General features: G+C 47.1%; 1 protein-coding gene across 1 annotated transcript in view; it reads right to left on the bottom strand.

The window, feature by feature from the left end:
- LOC138510819 (protein prune homolog 2-like) overlaps positions 1 to 19,385 on the bottom strand; it is a 715,504-nt gene extending 696,119 nt beyond the window's left edge. Inside the window, exon 1 of the mRNA XM_069626510.1 lies at positions 19,073 to 19,385. Within this exon, the coding sequence (XP_069482611.1) occupies positions 19,073 to 19,108 (36 nt within the window). The 5' untranslated portion in view covers positions 19,109 to 19,385. The remainder of the gene's footprint in view (positions 1 to 19,072) is intronic.
- Positions 19,386 to 27,870: the final 8,485 nt, after the last annotated feature.

Below are 27,870 nucleotides of genomic sequence, written 5' to 3'. Positions count from 1 at the left end.
GGCATTGTATTAGGGGGACGATAAATGAGGCGATATTGATGGTGGTATTAGCGTCCATCATAAATTTTGCAAAGGAGAAAAACACAGTTTGCTATGGCAACATTGGCAATCTGCTGGAGCTGAAGGGATGACCTATAGATCATGGCTATCCCCCCTCTTATCCGCTGCTGGCAGTCGGCGTGCATTGTCTTAAAAGCAAGGAGGTATAGCCAAGCCAATGACAGAGCCAGCGGCAGGGTGGAGCCAGGTCTCGATAATGGCACAAATATTGATGCTAGAATCAGTAATGTAATCAGCCACCTAAGTAGCATGTCTGGCCAGAGACCGGGCATTAAGCAACAAGCAGGCTAGTGGCTTGGGTGACAACTGGCTGTCTGGTAGCTTGCTGTGGGGCAGAAACAGCCTCATGGGGGAGGGGCGTCCAGTGAGCAGGCGGGGTGTTGCCGACATGAGTTGTCTGTGAGGCTTGTTTCACAGGTCTTACTCCTAGGCGTGCTCTCGACAGTGGTTGCCCCAAGGAGCATATGTAGGGATTTACTAGGCATGATTATGCCACGAGGCAGGGTAACAGGATGTATGTGCAAAATCTGGACTGTGGGCCAAACAAGGGTCTAATAGCATGTGTGCACCCAGGTCTTATTTGTGTGGCAAGCGTAGGCAGGGGTCCGTTCTGATGGCTCTGCCGTGAGAGTAGCAAGGCCGGTGGCAGAAATCATAAGTCAGCAGGGAGCGGGGAGGCTACCTGTGTAAAGGGCATGTTCTCCTACCACTCTCCAGACACGAACCGGAACTAAGCGGACTGTCAAATGCACCGGCGACGTGTTTTTCAGGACCGGGGTGCTGGGAAATGTAGTGCGGGCAGACTACGAATCAGAGAATTCTGCAACAAGGAGCGTATGAGCTCATTTAAACAATTTTGGAGACACAGGCGTTCACGGCGAATTAATCGCCATAATAGTAATAAGTGTAAGGATGTTAGCATTCGAATCTAGCTGGCCTAAAGTAAATAGCAGCAAGACAATAAATCCTGTAATAGGCACACGCACAGTCACTCGAGAGTACATAGATTCCTATCGGTAATACTAAATTACAATTATTATTCAATGCAGATAAGACAACACACAAACATGCATACAAACACATTATGAAGGACAAGTTCCATCTCTTGCATCCATCCCTGATGGGAGCAAATAGTAAGATACAAAAGCATAGTCTAGGAAAGAGTGCCCTCGCATAAAGGGAACGTGGATGCTCTCAGCTTAATTGAAGAGAGCCTCTATATCAGGGGCCTGCAACCTTTGGCTCTCCAGATGTTTTGGAGTACAATGCCCATCAGCCCTAGCTAGTATGCCAATGGAGAGGGATCATGGAATGTGTAGTCCAAAACATCTGGAGAGCTGGGGTGTGCAGGCCCCTGCTCTACATACTAGTTCTAGTACCTTCACAGTGCCAGGACAGACTTTCAGCTATATGCTCCCCCCCACCCCCAATAAGCAGATTAGTTATGAAGTCATGGTGGCAACATATAGCCAAAGCCACTGCATTCCAATGAAACGTTTCACCATCGAGAGTTCCAGCCTGTGCAAGCATTTAGAGTGGACTTGCCTTTACAACAGACAGGTGTTCCATGATAGTACCCATTTCAAATGCAACGCAGTCCCTGAGTGCATGCATACTTTCAAAGCACGTGCAAAGAGGCGCCTTTTGTGTCTGTGATATATATGCATTAAAGCAGCCTACTCTATGTTGCTTTACTGGAGTAAGTAAAATGCATGAGAACAGCTGGATTGTATTAGGTATGTTTATCGTATACTGCCACAGTTTTCAGCATACAGTAACAAAACATTCATTAAGGTTTGCTGGGAAAGAGATGTGCCCATATTCCGAGTATCCCTTCTTCTGTTGTCATTTTTTATTCACTTGCAGACCAAGGTGTAGTGGCCTGCGGTGGGGACTCCATTCTCAGCTCTCTGAAGAAGCCTCAATGCTGTTATACCACACAGCGGTGCAGTCAGAAACACTCATCGCGCATCCCACTCCCATGCCCCTGGCCTTCTGCTGGCGACTCACTAGTTTCCACCTGTACTGCCTGATGCAGTGTTGCGAAAAATGCCTTTGTATTAATCTTCAATTGGACTCCACCAGATAATGGGACCTGGGCAAGTTCCACTTGGTGCCCATCACCCGAAACATGTTAAATTGCATATCTTCCTATAAATAACTAAAAGTGCAAGAACAAAAGCCCCTTTGCTCTTTACAGTCAATAGTGAGCTACTTCTTAAACCTGTGGCATACGATCATGACTGTTGTTTGTTAAGGTATATGGATCATGTATACATCACACGATCTGAACACAGGGGAGTCATTGTGTACCTGGACGGCACTAGGATCCAAACTATAAGCAGATTTTCAAACTCATCTTTTGAAACCACATTTAGAGGAAATCGACCTAATTTGATCAAGTTCATTTGAATAAGCACTGTGCTCCAACACCTTCAGTGGGTGAAGGTATAGGAAGGAAGCCTGTGGAATGATCTGTGACATATAGCAAACATTTGTCAGCATGTCTTGTGCAGACCAGTGTCATGTGACTGTATCTGGCACTTATTATTTGTGAAATGTGTTATCCTAAGGTGAATGAAAAAAGTACAGCTGAAGCAAAACATTCCAGTCCCATGCCATGCCCATTTTGAGTCCCTGTAAGATCCCCTTAAGTGTTATGGTCATCTATGTTTGTCCTGAATTCCCCCCAAGGAACTATTGTAGGCTCCACCCACCCCAGCACTTATTAAAAGGAGTTGGTCAACTGCCACGGAGGTAGTCAATAGTACATAAAGGGAGAAGTGCATCCAGAGCACCCTGCTCCATGTACTTGGCATCCAGGCTGCTGTCACTCTTCAAAATTCTATCTCCCCTTGGGTATGGATTGCCCCTGAGCCTTGTATTTGACATAGAAATGGGAGTCAGTTAATGGAGTCAATAGCAGGGATAAGGGTGCACCAGACAGGGTTCGAAATTGCTGGGAGACGGGAGCTATTTAGCGCCAGCTTCATGTTTAGGAGACCCTGCTTAGCTTGAAACCAACAGCTACGAGCAGCTACTTTTGGCTTCCCAGGCCAACTGTTCCTTACCAACATGCATATGTGTAATTAACTTTGACTATTTGAAAATGTTCATAAAGACAAATTAGGCACATCTAATACAGATTTCAGCATAATGGATCATGCATAATGGGCAAAACGTTAAAGTGTATATCTCATGTGGAAGCTAGATTTGCGGTGGGTATTCACTCCTGGTTACTCAGCGGTAGCTCCTGGTCACTGGGTGATTCATGACACACAGGAGCTGGCTTTAGCTCCTGCTCCTTCAATCTTAATTTCAAGCCCTGCACTGCCTATCCATACTTTGCTGTGACCTTTCCTGCAGTCAGCAAAGCTCAGAGGCGACAGGAACTTCGGGCACACTTCATGAGATGGATCAATGTGGATGGGGTAGATGAAACAAAACTTGTTGGGTCTGAGTCACGCCCATTCATCATCACCGAGGTTCTCTTGATAAACTCCCTCCAGGAAAGATGCTGGTTAAACTTTGTAGACCAAAGAAGGAGTGTCAGCACTGTGACACACACAGCAAACCAAGACTCCTGCAGCAGATTTAGAAGAACCATTACATTTACCAGCCAAAGCCATTAATAGAAAAACACACTAATAAACATGAGAGTACGGTATTTCAACTGTAGCATACACCTGCATTAAAATGCTGCATCTTGTACATCTACCTCGTCAACCCAGGCTCTGCATTGAGAGCTGCACATTCACACAGCCGGCTGAAGATGGGTCAGGGCTTTTGTGGGCAAGTTTAACTACTGCTATGAACAACTGTCTAAGGCACCAATGAGGTGCATAAACTATAATGGCGACAAAGGAATGCAATACGAGGGTTCATAGCCAAAGATTACCACTGAACAGGAAGCCAGCTGGGAGCTGAAACACTAAATGCCCACTAAAACTCGATTCACTGTTTTGTCAGCAAGGTGCTACCATAGCCAAAATCAGAGTAGAAAAGGCAGAGAAGGAATTCGACCGTCCGCATGGTGGGTGTGCGCTTGTCTGGGCTATTTTGAAATTCTAAATGAAACTGAATGATGGTAGATCAACCTCCCAAAAAGTTGCGGTGCTAACCCACATACATTTTCCTATGCTCACAGAACGACATACACATAGCCTGTGTACTCTCAGTGGACACGGCCTACAGGCGCCGTCCCCCGTCATATTTAGATGGAATATGACAGCCAAGAGTACATCAAGGCATCTCAGAAGAAGGGAAGGCAAAACCTTCCTCCTTCCATGGTCAGCCTAATTACCTGACAAAGGCTCCATGGAATCCGCCCTATCCTTTGTTAGCTCTGCTGGTGGCATTTTTGCATATTAATCAGAATTAATTCAAACAGGCCCACAGGGGGCCTGGTTGCAGGACTAAGAAAGGACAGGAAAATCCCAACACCTTTGATATGCACTGTGCCAAACTGAAGCCAGCTCCGGCCTCTCAGTATCAAGGGCAGTGACCTTTCATGTCTGGGAGAGCTGTTTACAGTAGTCATCCCCGCAGGGGGACCCCCATCCGAACGTACAAGTATGTGGTTTGGCGGCGACCAAATGTGTGGTCTGGCTGTAGCTTCAAGGGAGACCAGCCACTTTACTCAGGAACCACAGAGAGCTCATTTAACCAGAGAGACCCTTTGATCCACAACAGACAGGAAGATGGGTGGGACTTAGTAGTACATGTTTTCTCCCCTTTACCTTTTCTGTTTCAAAGCACTCTGGTTATGACCTCATGCATAAAGGAGATTGTTGGTGGAGACCCGGGATTGGTTCATCGAAGTAGGCTTAGCCTACACCAATCGCTGGGGCCCATTTGGCTTTAGAAGAGGGTCAAATCCTTCTTTTGGTAGATCATCTGAAGACTTTCCAATGAGCAACAAGAAGACCTCATTGGGACCCTAGCTGAAGGTACAGGCTGCCTTACAGCGTCCACCAGTGAAGGAAGGCCAGGATATCCAAAGGGGGAAGCAAGATCCCTCCCCTAAACATCTCCCAGGGAAAAGAGGGAGATACTGAATCCAGACGACCCTCTAGAAGCTCCAGAACCAGTACCCAGCCAGCACACAGCATGCCCTGCTAGACTCTGCAAACAAGCTAGGTGGGAAGTGCCAGAGAGTCTCTGAACCAAACCAAGGACAAAGCCATTGCCTGTAACACTCTCCTCAGCTTTGGGCCGTTCACCTTAAAGGATGACACAAGCGCAGTGAAGAAGCTAGGAGGAGTGCATCGGCAAGCATCAACCAGCGTTTGCCTTAAAGGAAATTTTTTCGAGGAAGTCGAGCCTCTCGATCTGCAACCGACCGCACCGCCTACTGTTGCCACACTGTAGTCGCTAACGTCATCCAAGATGCCTCGACCAGTGCTTCAGACCCGCCAACCATCACTGAGATAACAATTCCTGACCCAAAGCCGCCGTGTAGGCCAGCCTGCAGAGTCCAACCAGCCTCGCTTTCCGAACTGCCTGCCGCCTGATACCCGCAGCTGTCTCATGTCTTGAACTCTTTTGCTGAAGCTGCAAAGCACCCTGAAACTGACTCGACCCTGTCGAGCACCAAGAACTTCTACAAGCACAAGGTGCATTGTGGTTCTGTCCCCCTGGTGCTTTTCCGAAAGCACCTAGCAAAATTGTACCACCCATTGCTCCCTTTGTGTTGAAACGCAGTATCCTTGAACTCTTGTGATTGATTACTTTACCGACTACCCTCCTGTCAGTATCCGGAGTGCATACATTTTCCTTCTTGAAACTGTCCATCCTCTGCATTTCTTTACAGGATGGGTTGTATTTTGTAGTGTGCACGAACTATCTGTTGAATAATAATGAAGTAGATTTTTTTATACAACCTTGACTGGACAGTTCCTTTTATCATTGAGTAATTGTATTTTTGCTGTGTTGCAACTTACCAACGATCCACGACCTTGCCGACATAAGCCTGCTGTTCCGTCCACGTTACCAAAATTGGACAAGGAGGTTTATAATTTGCTTGTGTTTCCAATCTGTTCGGATCCCTTCTGGTGTACTAGAGGTGTGGGGCTGATTGATGGTTTAGAAACCGATATTCATCCCTGGACCACTTTTGACCCGGAAGCTGATTTGCCACAAAGACATTTATCTTATTTATTTATTGTTTGCTTGTTTGGTGCTTATACAGGAAGTAAATACTGTTTCAAAGCGCCCATAGGACAATAGGATGGGGCAAGGGAAGAGAAACGATTAAAATACAGTGGGTGGGGGGACAACCATACTATGCCTTGTGAGTGTTAAGAATGTGCAAGTGCAGAAGGGAGAGGGAATGCGATAGGGGCTGCGGTGCTCATGGGTGAGCAACAGGTGAAGTGCAGGTGAAGTGCAATATATGGTAAGTGTGAGCCTGAAAGGGTGGCGGGTGAGCCGAGGCAAGTGCTGAGGATAGACAGAAGCTGGGGCAATTAGGGGTGGAAGGGCCCTGAACACCAAACAAGCAACTGTGTGATTGGCAAAGGAGAAAGGGGGGAAGGATGAGGTAAAGAGGAAGGTCTTGAGGATTTTCCGGAATTTAAGAAAGTCCTGCTCAAGATGAAGAGGGAAGGGGAGGCTGTTCCAAAGAACAGAGCCAGCTGAGGAAAGAGATCGACCTCCAGCCCTCTGTTTAGAAAACGCTTTACACGCAGGGAGTTGGTGCCAGAGGAGCGCAGAGGTCAAGAGGGGGAATATTTAGTAAGAGAGTCTCAGATAGTGTGGTACATGGCCCCAGACAGCCTTGTGGATGATACAGAGGGATTGAATTTAATCTGTGAAGCAACCAGGAGCCAGTGAACACTGTTTAGGGGAGGAGAGATGCGGTCCCTGGTCTTGAGGCCAAAGAGAAGTCTTGCTGCCCTATTCTGGATTAGCTGTAAGGGTCACAGAGTGGAAGAAGTTAGATTCAGGAGGAAGCTATTGCAATAGTCAAGCCTAGAGAGAACCAGGTCTCGGGTAACATTGAGCTTCTGGGGGAAGGTGAGAAAATGTAGAATTCCTTTGAGAAGGAAGATTTAAAAGTGGGACTTCTTGGCAATGTCCTGAGTGTGAGGGAGGAAGGAGAGAGAGGAGTCGAAGATGACTCAGATGTTTCTGGCTTCAGAAGAGGGAGCAGGGTGAGAGCCCATGGAAGAAGGCCATAGTGAAGAGAAGAAGTTGGTGCAGGTGTCCCAATCGGAAGGATCTCTGGCATTGAGTCAGAGATCATTGGAAGTGCACCAGGCCTGGATAGCAGAAAGGCAATGAGGGATGAAGGAAGGTGCATGAGGGTCTTCAGGAAGTCAAGAAGAGTTGTGTGTCATCAGCTTAACACTGGAAGTTGGGGGAGAAGGAGGATATGAGGAGTGCCAGCTGACTAAGGTAGATGTTAAAGAGCCAAGGTGAGAGAATAGAGCCCTGGGGGTCACCACAGGTGGAGAAGGAAGTAGGAAAGGAGAAGGTGCCCAGGATGACTTGAGAGGAGCGGTCAGTTAGGAAGGAGGTCAGCCAGTCCAGTGCCCGCTGCGATATACCAAGATCATCATGGAGCCTTTTTATGAGGATGGAGTGGTTGACCATGTCAAATGCAGAGGAAAGATCAAGAAGGATGAGGACAGCAGGGGAGTTGGAATCCAGGGATGCAAGCAGTTCTTCATGGGTGTTCAGAAGAGCAGTTTCCATGCCTCTGGATGCTCGGAATCCAGATTGATGGTCGTGTAGACCACCAACAAGTTCAGTGTGAGATTTGAGTTGGGACGAGGCCAACTTCTTCAGCAGTTCCCCATGAAGGGCGTGATGGAGATGGGGGGTGGTTGCCTGGAGAGGAAGTCAGCTGATGTTTTTTTTAAGGAGTGGGTGCACACGGGAGTGCTTGAGGGAGGAGGGGAAACAACCCATAGCAAAGGAGTGGTTACAGAGATCAGCGAGTGCAGAGGGAGAGAGCAAATGTTTTCATTGATGGTTCTGGAAGAGCAAAGGGAAACCTCTTTGGAAGAGATCTTCATTGAGCAGACAACTCTGGTGACTTCTTCCGGTGAGGCGAGGAGAAGGAGGAAGGAGGAGTGTGAGTGGCCAAGGGAGGAAAGAGGGTGAGGGATGGGCTGGGAGAGTGAGTGACAAGGCTGTTCAGGATGTCCTGAGTTTTGGTGCTGAAGTGAGTGGCGAGTGCGTTGCAGAGGGCCTGAGAAGGAATAGGCGAGAAGGATACTGTGGAAGTGTTGGCAAGTTCCCTGCAGTTTTTGAAAAGTTCTGCCGTGTTGTTGGCTCCACCAGATACCCAGATACGTTGGCTGCACCAGATATTGCTGGCTAATACAAGAGGCCCGAGGGAGGTGACGGCCGGAGAGCGCCAGCAAAGACAGCTTGTTACGTGCACGCAGCAAAGCGCGCATTTAATGTCCTGAATTAAAGAAGTATGTTGCTGTGTCATAAGACTGCCAACATGGGGCTGCTGGTTCGGCGGTCTTTGATGTGGCCCAGGTTTATTTTAAATGAAAAAGTGAAAGGACCCTGACGTCATCACTGCACACACGCATGCATGCTCTCTCTCACTCACACACACACACACACAATGCCACTTATGTTTAAAGGAAACACACTGGCAACCCATAGTCCCTAATGTGGCTGCATGACTGCCTGAGGTTCCAAGATCATGCAAGTCACCCAGCTTCTGTTACTTTATCATTGAAACTGCTCAGACACCATAAAGCTGGTGACTGTACATGACAGAAAATGAAGCAAGAGCCAGAAAGTAAAGCAAGGAAATATTGGGCCCGATTCATAAAAGCATTTTTAATGGGGAAATCCCATTGAAAATTGGTACATGAGGCTTATAATGTGTTCAGAGGGTGAGAGTGAAAGTGAATGCTTTCACAGTGTGCTCCTCTTCGGCGAACACTGCAATATGACCCGGTCACATCATGAAGACAGCAACTCCGTGGTCAGCAGAAAGGTAGAGATCATGGCACCTGAAGTCTAGGGTCGATCTGTACCCATTAATATGAGAAAGGCCAACTGGACAGAATCCAAAATGCCATTAGATTCAAGGTACTGCAAGGGAAATTGTATAGAATGTCACTCGGAAGCAATGATCTGCATTTCTCTACAAACCTCATATTACAGCTACAATCATTTTAGAGAAAATAATTAATAGTCAGCAGGCCTGTGATTAGTACTTGCTCATTAATAGAGAAGTAATAACCTTTCGGGAAAGTATACCATCTTGCCCTTTTCAGCTACACACGTGCTGTCCCACTCTGTGCTCAAGGCACGTCCAGTGTAGAGTTGGCTTCTGAAGCCCTTGCAAGCATTCCAAATGTGGGCACAGGTAGGTAACCTGTGGAAGCACAAAGCACAACCTGCAAAAGTAAGACGGGAACTATACTCAAGGCACTTCCACCAGGGAAATCACCACCCCCAGCTTGAAAGGGGTATTCATTTAGTTTTGAGAACATAACAACACTTTTCAGAGGAATTAAAAGGGCGAGTATCCGCTTCAGGGGTCGAAATTGGATTTCATGGAGGAGGAGCTGTAAGTAGCTCCTGGATGTCAGGGTTTTTCTCTAACCAGGAGCAACTCGTCATGCGCTATGAGTTATTACTGCCTCATGAATGAGTTCTCAGGAAGGTGAACGTTCAATGTGGATCACTTAAAAATAAATTAGTGCATAAGAAGACTAAAAGAAATGCAGAGATTGAAAACGTTTCTATTTTTGTATAGCGATTTAACATTGAGAGATGCGCACACCAGAATAGCCAATCGGAAGTGCCTGGAAGATGGTGGCAATGGCCTTTCTTGCCCAAACGGTGGCACCTAGTAGGTTGCAACATTCAACTTGCCACCTACTAGCCAGCCATACAAAAGTCACTTGCCACCTTAATTCTATACATACACACAGCACACCATGTCTTATTTGCCAATAGACCAATATCGGTAGGCAATAGCTAGTGGCTTGTGCACATTGTGCACCCTGTGAGGCATGCAGACATTAAAATGCACACATTGTAAACCCCTCTTCTATTCCCATGTGTTCTGTCATTTGCGGCATTGCTGACCGTTCCCATTGTTTCTTGCCTTTCTTTTGTGTCAGTTCTTCTGTCGTGCTGCTACATCTCACTTAGTCATTAGCTATCTTTGCCGCCACTATGTTTGTGTCTGTTACTGGATCAATCTCTGTTTCTTTATTGGCGCAACAGTTTTATCTCGGTGGCCCTCTCTTTTCTGTAATGCCGCTCTGCTCATTCTCCTCTTTTTCTCTCGGCTGCTCCTGCAGAATGAGGAGCTAATCCATAGCAAGCCACGAAGCTAACTTTCATATGAGATGCAAACTCTAACCCACCATGCTCTGAATGCCTTCTAGGTGTCTCCTAATACACCTTTCATACAAAATCCCAGAAACAGACTGAATGTCAGATAGGTATAGTTCTAGGACAAGTTGCAAAAACTGCACTCACCACTAGCCATTGGCTAGTGATATTTGACTCTCGGCAAGCAATAAATGTTGTGCTGCGTGAGGTGGCAAGTAACTTTTTTTAGGGTTGCCTATTAGCTTGCAACTTAAATGCGTGCCCCCTGTTGTAGGACCCCGGCCACCTGGAGCCAAAAGTAACTCCTGGTAGCTGGTGGTATCAAGCTAACAGGCTCTCCTGGGCTATAGCCAGGATCTAAATAACTCCCAGATCCAAGCAATTTCGAACCCTGCAGTTGGTTCTCATATTACTTGCACTTTAGAGTTACCTTCACACAGCCTTGCAATAACTGAGAAACTTCACACTCGATGCATACACAGAGGAATATACACTTCTATAGAACGTGTTTTTTTATGTGTGGCGACCAAGTGCAACGTTGAACACAGCCTCTTTCTCTTGTTTGCAAGGCAATTTTAGTTCTATAGCGTTGTTTCATTCTGTCCAATTCAGAAGAAAACGATTGATAATATTTTTGGGGTTGATTTCAATGCTCCGTAAAGGCAATATAAACTAAACAATGGGGTTGGTAGATTGGCCTCGGGGTAATTGCTAGATCCACACAGTTTGGGAAAAACGGGGTAAACGGGATTATGATTAATATTCTTCCATGAACTGCTTGCAATGCGCTTGATGGGGTTGATGAGCATCTAAGGGTGGGTGAGAGGTTTCTTAGGTACTGGAAAAGCTATCTGGAAAGATATAGTTGAATGCTCCAACCAGTCCAAACGACAAGGTGTACTGACTTAGATGACTGTGGCACAGTGGTCGAAGTGGTTGGGAGCGGTCCGCCTCTACTTTTTAGGAAAAGGTCTTACTGTTCATATACTTGTATTTTAAAAATAAACCGTTACGGAATGGTTTCGCTTTAAAATAAAAGTGCGGGAAGAAGTTAAAACGTGCAATTCATTCCCTTAATCAGCAGGTGTGTTTGTTTGGGGGTTTAAATTACGCATGGGAGGGGGCATGGCGATGGGGTTTGTGGGGAGCGGGGGCAGGCCATGGTTCCAGAACCGTTTCTTGGCCCGTGCTAAGCGGGCAACTGCTTGGGGCGCAATTACCCCAGTCCCTGGAGGGCGAAATGTACCAGTTTGTGGGGTGCGATTGCTGTGGGGAGAGTAGCCGCAGCACACTATCCGTAGCAGGTGCTGCCGCTGCCCCTTCTGACTGTCAGTCACGTAGTACTTGCGACACAAGTACTACATGACATTACGGAAGTCAGAGGCTCTGAGAACTTTCGTGCCACTTGGGGTGGAATGGGGACATAAAAGGGCGCCTCTCCAGGTGGCCGCCCGCCTTTGCAATCGTGCAGGAATATAACACAACGGTGGAATAAATACGGCTGCTTTGAGCGTTCCTGGTTTCCCGGACCCTGCGCGAAGAAAGACTGCATTGCATCCCTAACTCGTTTGTGTATGGAACTTTCCAGAAACAAGGTAGGTACAGCCCGATGTTTCTTTAAAGTGTGTACATAGCGTTCAGCATTCTGTGTTTACTGTATTTGGGTGCTGTGAAGCAAGGAACGGCAAGCGATTTTAATATCCACAGTGACCTCAAACAAAACATAATTCATTGTTCGTTGCAGCTACGGCACTTTCCTTCCTCTGTTGCTCTTTCAGCAGTGAGTTAGGGTTTTTGCCTCTGCCCTAAACTAGACAGTGTTTACTAGCGAGCGAGGCCAAGATTTAAAGCTTGGGAATTATTTGTAATTAGAGCTTGGCTCTGGCCTCGCTCCCGCTGGACCCCTCGGATTCCCCTATGCACATTCTCTGCCTGGCCCCGGCATCTTGGCCTGCACTGTGTTTATGTCACTGAGACTGGGGCAGTATTTCAGTGGGGAGCCAAGCATCGGGATCCATTCTATAAACCCTGCCTAAAATAGCCCCCTCCCCGCGATTGCCAGCACCCTGACCCAGGCAAAGCAAGCATGAGCCACAGCAGCCCGGCGCTGGCTCTAAAGGGGGTTTAAATCAAGCTGATATTGGGCACTTTACAGACTCCAGTAACTGGCCAGGCAATAAAAAAAAGTAAATTACTAGGCAGTCCGGGAATGTTCCTCTTACCACTTTCCGCAAATCAGGGGGTGGGCAATAAGCAGCTCACTCTTATGGTCCGTTAGAAGGGAAATGTCGAATGCAATTTCCTCCTTCAGTTATAATTTAGAAGTTCATGAAAAGTCATCAGAAGAGCCGTGGAAAGAAGTTATGCTCTATATCCAACTCTGCAAACACCTTTACATCATAAAACCATTCACCATCCTAAGATATGTTTCTTGGATTTTATGACTTGTCCTTGCACTCACTGGAAATTATTTACAAATATGGTTTCCCCTTAACCTGTTTTGACTTTGGCGTATTTTACAAAAGAAGATGAATGCCTTCCAGAATGTCCAGTTTGCGAGAAACATTACCCAATATTCAAACAATTATCAATTTGAAATAAAATATCTGGCAGGCACCAGTCTCATATAAGGATAACCTTCCTTCATTTTCCATTTACAATGTATTATTGCTGTGGTGAAAACAACCACATAAACATTGATTATGCAGCATCAATGCTTGCTTTCGCAGCAGCAAAGTCAGGAGAGTGCCCTTAACATAAACTAAAAATTGACACAAAACTTTATAAATAGTACATACTGTTTGTGTACTCTGCTTTGTCCGAGGAATTCTTGCACAGTTCTTGAATCATGGGGCCTCATTACGAGGTCGGCGGTAAGGGTTTAACGGCAACGGTAAGGGTGCCGTTGCCCTTAACCCCTTACCGCCGCATTACGAGGTCCCTTAGCGGAAGCCGCTAAGGGACCAGGGAGCTAATAACGGGCCCGCTATTAGCGGGCCCGTTATTAGCTCCATCCCCATTCCCATTGAGCCCTATGGGGGCTCGAATGGGAATGGGGAATGGTTCTCAGAATGGGGACTTATCGGGTCCTCCAAGGTTGGAATGACCCGGTAATTCCCTATTCCGAGAACCCGGCCCCGGAATGCAGTAAGGGGGTAGCCCTGGTGCTAATAGCACCAGGGCTGCCTCCAACCTCGTAATGAGGCCCATGATGTAATAAAACCGATCTCATTTGATTAGCAGTGATTTATTGACTTTGGGTAGCAATCATTTATTGACTTTGGGTAGGAGTTACTTAACGGTGTAGTTTCGGAGTGGTGCACGGGGTGGCGGGCGCATTCCTAGTGTTACTCCTTGGGCACCAAATGGACTAGAAACGGCCCTGCATAGTTCCACTACTTCTTTGCATACACTTCAACCACTGCCGTGGCCCACCACTCACTGGTGAACACCCCGGTCTGCGTGACTGTAAAATGTTGTAGGCAAGTCAATAGGAGCTGCTGTTCAAAAGCATTTGTTTATATCATCGAACATCAAAATGGTATTGGTATTAAACAATGATTTTGGTGCAAATATGCCAGTATTTTCAATGAAGAACGAGTCTGACCAGTGCACATGGTACTGGATGGCTGCAAGTCACAGCGACAGACTCGCATGCAGAGGAAGGGAAAGGGGTGGACGTTTTAGAGTGGCCTTTGCACATTTAGGGGGTCTAAATGATCAGATGTGAGAACGTGTTAGCCTGGTGGTAAAATATCAGCTATGCCTGGGGTGGATGTGTTCCTGATTGATGCCTTAGACATCTCTAGAGAGTCTGGGGGCAATCAAAGATACATAATTTTTGAACATCCTGGAATTATTATGCAAGTCTGAGGTGAAGGGGAGATGAAAGAAAGGGCCGAGGTTGCATCTTGGATATTAGGGTAAATGTTAAATGGTTGCAGGAAAGATGTGTGGTGGTTAACAATGAATGTATCTGCAAGACTTCACAGCCCTACGTCAGGCTGTTACTTTGTGGTAATGTGCATAAACACCATAGCTGCCGGAAGGCCCGACTTGTGCGCAGGCGAAGACGGCCATGCTTTGAGAGTAATGCCATTATCAAAATGCATATGCTTTCCTCAAAATACAATGCAAATTGCCTGAAACCAGGGCCGTCCTCCAATGAGCTTGGCCTGGGCAAAGACCTGCAGATGCGCCACTAAGCCGCTCCTTTTAAGACAAAGGTCTCCCACCAGGCACTGCTGCAAGTCAAGCGAGCCCCCAAAGAGAACAGTTACAAGCCAGAAATAGAGAAAGAATACAGATCAACACAAACTAAACAAGGCACTTCAAAGGAAAGTACACTGCTAGCAAAAGGAACCTACTGGCATTAGATCTAAAAGAAGACTTTTAGTGGACAAATTCCACTGATGAGGCCCAACAAGGCCGAAACACGTGTCTGGGGTTGCTGTTGGTACTCTTGTTCAGAGGAGAATTGTCCAACTTCACGGTGCTGGACTGCCCTGTGGGTGGGACCAGACTTATATGAAAATGGATATTTCTCCTCTGTGATGGGTGTAGAGAGCTAGAATGTGGTTACGTTGAGTGGGCACCTTTCCAAAGAACAGGTTATTTGGCTGTGTTTGTTCTCGGAAGAGGGGTTGCCAGACCTCTTTGTATACAGTGACATAGAGTCAACACTTTCAGTTGAGAGTGATGTTTTGGGGGGCGCATGGGGAGGCGCTGAGTGACACTGACAACGCTGATAGATGGCGGATGCCACCCCAACAGTGTGCTATGGTTTTAGTTTGGGTAGTTATGGGGAAACAACCCATTTAATGATTTTGGTGATGATACTGCCTGCAACGTAGGGCATCTGCCCGGCGCTGTGTAGTAATTCTGATTCTGTAATTGGTTATTACTAAATAAATAAAAAGGGTTATTAAAAAAAGAGTGATATTTTGGGATAAATGGATTACACAGCAGCAATAGGCTCTTTTGTGGCATTAACATCTTGGAGAGTGCCCTTCATCTAGACAATGAACATAAGCATGGGATAATGACAATTAATTCCTGTTTGTAATATTGTGGTAAACGTTGTCTATTTACGAATTTTAAGTACAAGTCAATAAAACGTTATTTAAATTGCAATGATCTAATGTTTTTAGACAGGTAATGGAGAGCGGGTTGAAAGGAGAGGGGCTACTTAGAGGGCGTATTCTGGTGCTCAGACCCGGGTGCTATATTGTCGAGAATCTGTCCGGTCACACACTTAAACCCTTAAAACATGTAGGGTTGCACATGTTGCTAAAATACCTTCTAGTCTTTCAATGGTTAGATCTGGTGTATTCTTGACTTTTCCATCCTTGTTGTTTTAAGTCTAGTTAAAATTTTACAGCCTGTTAGAAATACACATTTCCATTACTATATATATTGCTAATACATTTGTTAGACATGCTTGATGTGATTAAAGATTTAAAGTCACCTTGTATATTTCAAGATTTGCAAAGGATCCATAATGTCTTACAAAGGATCCGTAGATATAAAAACACAAAAAAATACTAACATGATTTATGATTTTCTCTTTGCTCGTCTTATTTATTCTTTTTCCTATTATTCTTCCTAATTTTTATGGTTGTGTACTGACCAATTCATGAGCCCATTTTCTGTTTTATTTATTTAATTGACTAATATTTATCAATGTATGTAACTACTGATCCTCCAACAGTTTTGACTCTCCTTACCTCTACCCTTGGAGATGTATTATTTACAAACTGCTTTGGAAAACCCAACGGGCGAAATTTTTTGGCCTTAAGAGATGGCAGCACACCAAACCAACATGTCAGGATATTAAACTGACAAAGTCACATAACCCAATATAAACCGCATGACTCGGATTATTTATGAGTGGCGCTGATAACGGGATTTTCTTACGTAACAACAATACGTGGCCTCAGCAAAAAGTCTGCGTAAAATTCAAGTCCATGCTGTCTTTTCCTGCTTACACCCAACTGTGCCCCGGCACACACCAGGTTCTGTTCCTTCCCTGCCATAGAGCCGTCCATCTTTGCAGCGACTCGATGAATGCGGCAGCATGCAAATGTAACTTTGTGAAAGTCACACATGTCGTTATATTCTCCCTTGCAGGCTTGGCCCACTGCGAACTCCTAACATGCCTACCAAAGACCTCATATCGCTTCTGCTGCTGCTGTGCATATCCCGAGTGGACTTTAGTACCGTTTATGTGTCCCGGGTTGAAGATTGCCAGGTCCCAAGCGTGCCCTGGCATTCTCCGCTAGTGACAGCTGCGAGTTTGGACTGGCACAAGATCAGAGCATATTTCTCCCAAAGTTTACTTTCCGCTCCCTTGGAAAGCGATGCACAGATTAGGCCATGCCAGAGGCGCAGCAAAGCACAGGCCTGAGGAGTGAAGTTATACTGGCCTGTGTACACACACTGTTGTCTGCTGGCCTTTCATGTCTAATGCGCGTGGTGTGATCTTCTCTGCACGTGAGCATGTCGGAAGGCAGAGAGCTGTGCTCCGTTTGATGGCACGACGCCTGCAATGGTACCATGAATATGTGTGTGGGGAAATGCGGTTGCAATGCTTTAGACGGGGTTTTGGGTGCACACACTCACACCAACACGGTTGTGCATGCGTGCCATAATACATTATGCATTCATGCATGTTCAAGTACAGTACACGTATAAAGTGGTGCTGATGAGTTTGTGCATGCGCAAACACTATTTACACACTGAAATCAGTGACTGCTTAAGAGCAAATGGACCATAAAGTCACCCCTACTCTCTAAAGCAAACATCTACTTGTGGCTGCAGCATGTCATCTGCCATAGAGCCCTGCATGAAGCAGACAATTCTTGTCAGTTCACTATGAACTATTTTTGTGCAGGGACATTTTGTACTCACATTTGCGTGGACTGATTGTTGACTGAAGATCATCGTTGCACTGGTGCCTAAGTGCAAATGCAATTTGTGAGTTGCCTAGCCGGTGGAAGTGTTAATGGCAAAGCACTGAGCAAAATTTCCCAGCATCAAAACACTTTATGCAATCAGGCAATCCGGTCTGAATGGGACTCTGGCACGACTCTATCACAGCCACTTAAGGCTTTAGCAAAGTCCTGGGGCGTTAAGGGGGGAGGCTGGCAGAGCTGGCCTGCATCAGATGTGGGTGTAGGCTTCGTTGACTGACCCTTAGGCCTGGTTTTATGGAAAATGCACTTTCCCGGCCACTGACACCTATATCGTTGCTCAAGGGTATGCGTGTTTCCATCTTTACAAAGTATGATGCTAATAACAGTAATACTATGTAAAAGGCCACCCCTCAACCCTGTGGGCCATCTAGCACATGAAAAGGGCACTGTGATGTCACTAGTACTTACAGGCCGCTGTCTAAAAGGGTCCTAAGAGCTGAACGAGTTTTAATGTCACTGGCAAACCCTGTTATGTTCGGACAGTACGCACAGGGAGCAGGTGGGCATGCCCCCAAATGTGTTACTGAACCATCCTACTAGTGGGGTGTAGATAGGGTGGGGCCTGAGGGCATTCCCCCGCCGCTCTCTGGCCCCATTCAGATCCCAATCCCCCAAACCCTCTTCGCCCACTGACCCATATAAAGAAGTAAAATATTATTGAGCGTTGCCTCATTTGTAGCCCTTTTCATCGGCGTAATTTTAGGGGTGGGCAGGGGTGTTTGTCCCCCCCAACTTTCATGGCACACCATTTTGTTCCCATTCATTTGGCTGGGGCACCTTTTCTTCAGATGTCATGTCCCCTCAACATTTTCAGCAAACTTACTCCACTGGCCCTTTTTCCCTCTGCCACTAAAACCTTGCTCTGTTACTGGGTCCTAGTGCCAGATTATCCAAGATGTGCACTTGTGCAAAAAAGTGAGCAAATTAATTTAGCACCAATTTTTCTGCTCTGTTAATAGTGAATAGAGCACACTTCTCCCCAATCAGGCTGTTTTATTTACTATGTGTCCTGCATAGCCTGAAAGGAAATGTAGTGGACACCTTTTGTTGTAAGTTATGCAGCAAACATAGTGCAACAACTAGCCAGATTCGGTTTGCTCTAGTGCAAACGTTTTTCTATAATATGGAGTGTGACAAAATCTGCTTGCTCCATTTTGCATTTTCAAGCATTTGCTCACTTTTTTAAGCACCATTGCAAATGCTATATAATCTGGTCCCTGGAACGCTATCAGTTCACTGCACTAGCCGTGGCTGTGTTTGTGAGATGTGTGAGTGCCGATATAGACCTCGTCTTTTGAGGCGGGTCATGTTTGGCGTATTTCTCCAGCAAAAACATGAACAAGGCAGAGAGATAATGATGTTCACAACCCCAGCTTCCATCAGGGCCTTGCACAATTATCCTGGAGCTGCCCCTTTGACACCAATTGTGACTGGGAATTGTGGCCCATGCAATTGCAACCCCCAGCAAACGCAACAGAGGCCATGGCTCGCGCCGATTACGCACAGGTGCTACTAAGGATGCAGCCGTTACGTGTGGGAGCGCGGCTGCTACGCAGTAAACAAAAAAAGTTATTAGAACGTGTGGCACTGCAGCCTCACTCACTAAGCCCCCGCCCTGCACCACTGAGCGGCGGCAGAGGCAGGGAAGGCAGCAAAGTTGCGCAGTGTGTACATAATCGGCGCCCCGGCCGCGTGGAAGAGGGGGGGCTCCTTACCAGCGTGTCTCTGATGCGCCGCAGGTAGTCCTCCATGCTGCTGCTGCTCGGCCACCGCGGGGAGCCGGCTGGGTGTCAGGCGCGGTGTGCGGCTAGGCAGTGCTTGCTGGCTCCTGCACTGAGCCCCCAGCGAGGAGAGGGAAGGGAGGGTGTGCCCAGAGCAGCGCCCGCTCACTTGGCTCGGAGCGGCTCCTTGCTGCGCCACTCACAGGGCGTCTCCCGGCGCCGTGCACTGCGAACCATGGACAGCGCCCAAGCGCGAGCGCGCCGGGGAGTCCAGCGCGCGCTGCGGCAGAGCCAGGGAGCCCCGGCCGGCCACGGTGCTCCGGCTGTGGGCCTGGCTGCAGCCATTGGTCGAGCGAGGGAAGGGGCGGACCGCGGCACCAAACAAGTGCGAATAAACTGAGCAGCGGGAAACTTGTCCCTGCAGCTCGCTGCTGATGACAGAGGACAATGGTGGGGACAGCGAGGGTCGGGACAGTGAGGGTCGGGACACGATTCTCTTTGAAACAAGTGTATGGTTTATACAGCTTCAGTTTGTGTACAGCTTTATGTGGCATAACATCGCCAAGTGGATCTATGCCATTGAGTACATTTTGCAGGTTCTGGCTTCAAAAATAGACACTGCATTATGGAACTAACTTCTTGGAGTAGAAGTCTGGACCTGCAATGCCCAGCTATTTCCCCTAAAATGAAAGTGTTGTTTGACCGTGTCATCAATGGATGCCATTGGCCCACTTTCGAAACACGGGACTGCGATTAGCACATTTCTAAGCACCCCCAGTGTTGACCGCTAACGTGACTGCAGCACAGCGAGGCAAAGTGATAGTCCAGAATCACTCAAGAATGTCAACATGGTCAGGGGTGGAAAACTAAGGCTGGGACTGAGGCCTTCATGTAAAGTCCCAGCGCACGTTTTCCTGAAATATTCCCTGCAGAAAACAAGGAATGGTGGAGTGGGGTGCATGGGCCTGGTACCTCTCATTTTTTCTGGGATTTGGGCCTAATTGGTCACCTGGTGCCAGATTACAGACACTTTGCACCAGTCAACGTGCAATTTTTGTGCTGCTGTGTATACTATTCCAAACTGCATTTGTCAGGGTGCAATGGTTTTCAAATATGTCCCAGTGTTTTTAGAAATAAGGCACACCTTGACCTAGTGCCAATGCTGTGAAATCTTGCACTTGCAGGGTGAAACTTTTTGTAATGCTTTCCAGAGGCAGTCACCTGGCTCGCAAATCACAGCTTTCAGTTTAAGATGTCCGCCTGTAGCAGCATCCTTCACAACTCATTTATGGCCAATAACGGCATACACTCAATCTAAGGAATTATTACTGTTAATGCGTAAATTAGAAGGGATCAGAGTAAGGGAGAGTTAGAGGGAGACTTCTATGTCATGGTCCAAGCAAGTGCAGAGGAAGATCTCATGTCCTTATTCTCCATTTAGTTCCCTCAAAACTTGGCTTTGTACTTCCTCTTCTTGAATTCCTCTTCCACACTATCCTTCATTGCTCCTCACACACAAGCACTGGCCCAGACCCACCAAAAACCCAACAATCTCATACCACAGCAGCTGCCGGCAGCGTTCACTGTGGCACACTGTGATATACTCACCCCTTTCCACTGCCACAAACGATCATACATCACCCCTCCCCCAGACCTCCAACTCTCTAACGAGTGCACTCTGGTTACTGAACAACACCCGAAAATCTAAGTGTACTTTGAACATTGCAGCTGAAAAGTGTCTGGACAGAATGCTCGATTAGACGGACCACTAGAGGTAGCAATTTAGGGTGCCTAGTCTGGTTTGGCGACAGAACATGTTACACACTTAGCTTAAATGGCGGCTGTCACATTTGCATTTCCATCCCCCAAACAGGTCTGGAATGGCAATTTTTTCCTCGCTTCTTGCACAGACAGGTCCTTTAAGGGCCTGTGTCTGTGAAATGCACTCCCAGCTACCACATGGTTTCTGGGAGCCACTCATACATTAGTGTGCGATACTAATGTATGCAACTGGGCTGACCAGCGCATCGTTGCACTACTGTCCAGCCCCCTTGAAATGCACAGGTCACCTTTGAGAATAAGGTGGCCTGCACATTTATTTCTTTAATAAGCGTCAATGAAACAAGGGCATCCTCTGCTTTTCTCCTTTGTGCTCATTTTTGAGAATCTGACCCAAGAACTTTAAATATACATCAAAATGCTCATTGTTATCAGCAGTAATAGTGTCCCTAGAAGTCAATACAGAGAGGCAAACGGTGGCACAAATATAACTATTGGGGCGAGGCTGGGGCACAAATAAGGGTCAACAAGCCAAACTGGTTTAAGTATGCATATATTTATAAGGTGGCTTTATGCAAGTTCATGGTAGGATCAAGACAATAAATGTATTGCATCAAATCATTATACACCCTAGGAAGTTAGTTAGGTTCAACGGCTGCAAAAAGGTCCTAAAAAAAAAACAACTTCTAAAGGCATTTGGTCTTACTCGTGTCTACTGTGTGTTTTCAATTGAACACATTTTATTATCGTTTGTTGCTGTACCTTTAAATCAATTGAATTGTACTTTCAAGGTCCAGCCCACAGCACCTTGAATTGTACCCCAGTCAAACTTACATATTCAAACTCCAGCATGATAGGTCAACGGTCTTCCTTAAAGTGCTAACTACACATAAATAATGTTCCATCTAAACTTTCTTCATTATTTCAAGTTTAACAATAATAATTATATTTTTTTCTTGCACTATATGGCTGATACCTACCACCTCCCAGTGTTGTAATATGTGTTTGTACTACCCAATTTAATGGTAATGCAATGTAAATTGCTCCTGGCTTGTACCTCTCCCAAATTTGTGTTGGCCTTGTGTCCTCTGGTTCTTCCCCCAAAAAAGGGTGTGATTATAAGGGAGATGCAGGTGTGAAACATGTGGCATTGATGAGTGTTGGCCAGAAGGTCCTGAGTACCAGTATGGTTCTGCGTTGTTTGTGGTATTGACACTCTATCCAGGGTGAAAACTCAGACTATTAGATAACAGCCCTAGGTGACTGGGAAAGCCCCTGGCAAGGGTACATTATATGAGGAGCTCTGAGAGAAAGGTGAAAACTAGTTGGGGAAGTTCGGGTCATCTCAGGCTCCTGAGGAGTTCTATTATTGACATTTTAGGGCTAGACTGAAGCAGTAGATTTCAAGTCAGGTTGTTTGCCATCGAGATGGAGTGTTTCTTTTGAGGGTTCCTTTTTTTTTTATAAACTGTTTATTATTTTTAAACCAACAACAATAACCAATATACAAACAAACATAAACATCACTCTGGCACTTTCAGCATGGGTCCGCCTCCTCCTTATCCTCATGGAGTGGTTTGCGACTATTTTGTCCTGGTCCGCTTCCATCCTTTGCTCTGGTCTGAAAACCGGCATATGCCTATCTATTTCTTGTTATTGTTCTTCTCCACTCCTGGGGTCATTTCTGCTGCTCTCTGTCCCTCGTTCAAATAGGTCTTGCATCACGGAGTTCCAAGGCAATATCTTTTGCCCGCTTTCCCCTTCTCCCCTTTGTACCGCCCTTGTCCACACCACTGTTTCTGCCAGCGCCCATCTCTGAAGATTCGACCACCATGAGTCTATAGTTGGGCCATGCCTGGTGTTCCACACCATCGCTATCCGCTGTTTGGTCAGTATGCATGCCAAGTCCTTCATTTTTGCCAGATGCATTCTTTGTCTGCCTCCTCTTGGAAAGAGGCCTAGTAGGTACCATTTGGGGTTCCCTGCTTGCATTTGGATGCCACCTCCTTCCACTCTCTCTTTGATTCCCTCCCAAAAGGACTGTATCACTGGACAGGACCAGAACATATGCAACATGTTGGCCTCTTCGTTGGAACAGCAGGGGCAATTACGCGGCTGTCCCATATTCGTCATAGCCATCCTTCTGGGCGTAAGGTATGCCCTGTGCGTGAGGTACAGTTGCGCTTGTCTAAACCTTGTGTTCATGGACACTTTCTTCGGATATCTCAGTACTCTGGCCCACTTCTGCTCGCTAAAGGGCCTTTGAAGCCCCCTTTCCCAACGTTCTCTCACCTGTAGTACTTGCACATTACTGAATTCTAGAAGCTGTTTGTATATCCTGGAAGTCGTGTGCCCACCTTCTGAGATGTCGTACCATGTGTCCATCCTTCCTTATCCTCTTCCTCTGGCCATTCCGCCCATTTCTTCTTAAGCTTTGTTATCATGCTATTATGTAGGAGAAATTGTCCTCCCTGAATGTCATGGTCTTCCACAATGTTCCGGAATTCCGCCCATCGTCCCTCTTTCCTCAGGTCGCCTATCTGTGCTACACCCTTGGCCTCCCACTGGGATCGATAAGTTGCTAGGTTCCCTGTGTCTGGGCCTGCAAATCCCACCAGGGGGATCTGCGTTGAACTGGGATCTTTAGTCCCTTGGAGTTTCCAAGCTCTGCCCCACAGGGTGATTGCAAGTATGACCATGTTTGGTCGCGTCCTAACCAATGATTTTTCCATCCACGGCAGCTCCCTCAGGTAGTACTGTTTCAACGCCGGCTGGAAAAGTATTGTGTCTATCATTTTTTTTCCCTAGCCATTTGACCACAAATTGTAGCTGCCCTGCCAGGAAGTATTTTTCAAACTCCGGCAGCTGGATACCTCCCGCCTCGTAGTCCCTTTGCAGAGTCGTCATAACTATCTTGCACCTCCCCCATCCCCACAGGAACGTTTGTGGCAATGTGTTAAATTTTGTGAAGAAGGGCCTGGGTATGTCGTATGGGATATTTGTGAAATAATATAACATACGTGGCAATACCACCATCTTCAACAGTGTCGCCCTTTCCATCATCCCCAGCGGAAGTGTCCCCCAAAACTCCACACCCTTCCGTATCCTGTCCAGGGCTGCCTGCGTGTTGAATTTGTGTGTGTCTGCTGTGTCATGATAAATGTCTAACCCCAGATATCGGAAGGAGCACAGTGCCCACTGAAGGCCCAGGTCTGGAAGTTGGTCCGCTGGTACCTGTCTCAGGCCCGGCAGGGGGAACAATGAGGACTTTTCTTTGTTGATAGCTATTCCCGAGAGCCTAGTGTACGCACCAACCGCTTCCAGCAGGCAGGGCAGATTTTCCCACGGGTTACAGACAAACAGGAGCATGTCGTCCGCATACAATGAGATTTGATGCACCACCCCATCTATATCTATTCTAGTATCCCAATATTGAGCTCTACGGAAAGCCGCCAGCGGTTCTAAAGCCAGTATATACAACATGGGTGAGAGTGGGCAGCCTTGCTTGGTACCTCTGAATATCCTCCAGACTCCCGAGACGTGCCTGCCAGTTATAACTCTGGCTCTTGGATCCTTATACAGCAGTTTAATCGATCTAAGGAACCCCTCCCCTATCCCAAAGTGTGTGAGGACACTCAGCATCCATCCCCAATTCACGGAGTTGAAGGCTTTAACGGCGTCTAACGACGCTATAGCGCATTCGTCCCGTCTACAATTTGTCTGGTCCACTACATGGTGGAGTCTTCGAAGGTTCCACAACGTGTTCCTCCCCGGAACATAGCCTGTCTAATCTGAGTGGATCAGCGTGGGTATCACCCGTTTTAGGCGGTTAGCAAGGACTGCCGTAAGGATTTTTACATCCTGATTGATGAGGGAGATCGGCCTATAAGAGGCACACTCCAGCTTCGATTTCCCAGTTTTAGGATCGGTATAATCACTGATTCCGACATGCTGCCTGATAGCCGCCCCCCTCGTATGCTTCCTGATATGCATCCAGTAATCTCGATGCTATAATGCCCTTATATGTCTTACAGAATTCACCCGGAAGCCCATCTGGTCCTGGGGATTTTCCTGATGGGAGTTCAGTGATTGTTGACTCTATTTCCTCCACTGTAAGTGGTTTGTCTAGTGACTGGGCCTGCTCTCCTGTTAGTTCCGGCAATCTTATCTCTGCCAAAGCATCTGCTATACCACCCGGGTCCACCTCAGGGTTAGGGGCATACAGACGCTCATAAAAGCTAGAAAATATGTCATTAATGCCCTGCTGGTCTCTAACCTCTCGCCCAGTACCATCGTATATCGCATTGATTGGGTCTTTTTTACTTTCCTGTCTAGTAAGTCAGGCTAAAAGCCTGCCCAGTTAATCCCCTTCCGCATGCAGCATCTGTGTATATTTCCCATAGTCCAGTCTTCCCAGTTTCTCCCAAACTTCCACATATCTCAGTCTCAATGCTGTTAGTTCTCTAGGTTCCTCCCCCTTAATCCCTGCCTGGTGTTCCTCCTGTTCTATCTCTTTTTCCAGCTTCCCAAGCACCGCCAGGGCCTCCCCTCTCAGTCCCTCTGTCTTCCCTATTGCTGACCCCCTTACTACCACTTTGAATGCGTCCCACAATGTGCCATTACACTCCACTCTTCCCTCATTGTGGTCAAAATACTCCTCTATCACATCATGCAGGTGTTCCTCGAATTTTCCCTCCTTCAATGCTTCCGCCCTCAGCCGCCATGTTGGTATCAGAGCCTTTCTATGGGTGTGCACCCATGTTGCTAATATCGGTGTATGGTCAAAGAGTGTATGTGCTTTAATATGTATCCCCCTGAACTCTTTCAGAGATTCCGTGCCCGTAAATATATAGTCTATGCCTGTGAATATCCCATGGGGTGCACTGTAATGTGTGTACCCCTGCCCTCATCATGTATCTTCCTCCAGACATCTGCCAGTTGTAATCGGGTCAGGATCGATTGTAGCACCTTGGCTGTGGGTGCCGACCTCCTTTGTTTGTCGTCTGACCTATCCAGGAGTGGGTTTAACGTGCAGTTGAAATCGCCCGCCCAGATAAATGGTACATCTCTGTACTGGGCCAGTCTAGGCGCAAGTTTCTTGAAGAATTCTGTTGCATCATGGTTCGGTGCATACGTATTTATCAAGCATACTTCTTTATTCTCCAGCATTCCATGCACCAGTACCAGTCTTCCTTCTGTGTCGCATTCTTGTATTATTGTCTGGAATGGTACCCCTGGAGCCACCCATATCAGTACTCCCCTCGCATAGTTCGAGTATGTGGAGCTATAGATCTGGCCTCCCCATTTCTTGTCCACTTTGGTCTACTTCTCCCTTGTCAAGTGAGTTTCTTGCAACATTGCTATTTTAACCTTCATTCTGTTCAGCCAGGCAAATACTCTGAGTCTTTTTACATAGCCTTTGAGCCCCCTAACATTCCACGTTGCGATTGTTATCTCAGCCGAGCTCATAGTCACTGTGCTTCTTCCGGCTTCTGCGTCCCATAGCCTTCTGTGCACCCACTGCTCCTATTCCCCTTTTCGTCACCCCTGCATGGGGTGATCTACCGACATGCCGAACAGACGTCATCTCCGTCACTCTGCTGTGCTCCTGTTTCTTAGATTCCATGTGTCTGCTGCCTGGGGTGTATCTTTGAGCCTTGGCCCATCGCTCCTCATTATTTCCGCCACCTTCCAATCTTCTCACATAGTTCGTATTTATGTTGCTTCCCCTACTGTCCATGCCATCTACCAACCAACCACTCGACTAACTATAACTATTAAACCAACGCCCAGCCTCCCACCCCCTGCTCGGGATCTGCTGCTTTTCTTGCTCCTCCCACTGAAGCGGGACCGGCCCACGGCAGCGTGATGCCTTAAAACTGACATCTCCAACCTGTGATAACACTTTGGGGTTGTGTGTCCTGTCGACATCTGCAGCGACAGGTCCTGTTGCTCCTCTTAATTCCTTTTGGCTTGCTTAGTTTCATTCTCCCGAACTATCTCTGCATATGCCGGGTCCCCCTCTTCATTGCCGGGGTGGGTTCCCTTCCCCGTTGTCATTCCTGGGTCTCTGCTGAGGGATGCCTTGTTGCCTCCTCTCTTGTCTCAAAGAAGCATGTCCTTTCCTGGTGTATCACTTTAAGTTTAGCTGGATAGAGCAGCATATAGTGCACACCTGCCACCCTGAGGCGTTATTTGGTAGGGCCGAACCGCGCTCTCTGCTTCTGGAACATGACCATGTAATCTGGGTATAATGTAATTCTGGAAGCGTTTCTGGTGATCACCCCCCCTTAATTTGAGAATGTCAATATTTTCTCCCGATCTTTGAAGTTCATGATCCTGGGGATCATTGATCTTGGGGGGGCTCCATGTGGCGGCTTCCTAGTCTGGGCTCTGTGTGCTCTCTCCACCACAAAACCTTGCAACAGCACCCCCGCCCCAATCTCCTGGAGCAACAGATTCTCCACATACCCCATGGGGTCCCTACCTTCTTTGCCCTCCAGCAATCCTACTATGCAGATGTTATTCCTTTGTGCCCTTCCTTCCACGTCCTCCACCCTGCGTTCCAGGATCTTGACTCTCTGCATCACCTCCGACATTTGTGTCTGTGTGACTGCGACATCGGTGGTGATTTGCTGCACCTGCTGTTCAGTTGTCATCACTCGATCCATCAAGTTTCGTGCATCCTGTCGAAGGAGGCCCACATCTACCATAACTGTGTCAAGCTTATTTTCCAAAGACGCCTTCAGGGCACCTATCACTGTGTTCATCTTATTTTCCAGGCATGCCTTCAAAGCGACAAATGCCTCCAGTATTGGACCCTCACCAGCACCTCCCATTGGTTGTGCAGCGCTCCTTGTGGCCATCTCTGAGCTTGACGGGGCCATTGCCTGTTGTCTGACTTCCTGGTTAAGGAGTCGATACTGGTCTGTTTACCCTTTACGTTGTTTGCTCTGTTTGGCATTATCCTCTGTGAGGGTTCTTCGGTCCCCTGCGATCTATTGTGCTTCTTC

This window comes from Ambystoma mexicanum, chromosome 6p (genome assembly GCF_040938575.1).
Source record: "Ambystoma mexicanum isolate Mex_15411 chromosome 6p, UKY_AmexF1_1, whole genome shotgun sequence".
Classification (NCBI taxonomy): Eukaryota; Metazoa; Chordata; class Amphibia; order Caudata; family Ambystomatidae; genus Ambystoma; species Ambystoma mexicanum.
Note: the sequence above shows the minus strand (reverse complement) of the source record. Positions and strands in the feature narration are given on the sequence as shown.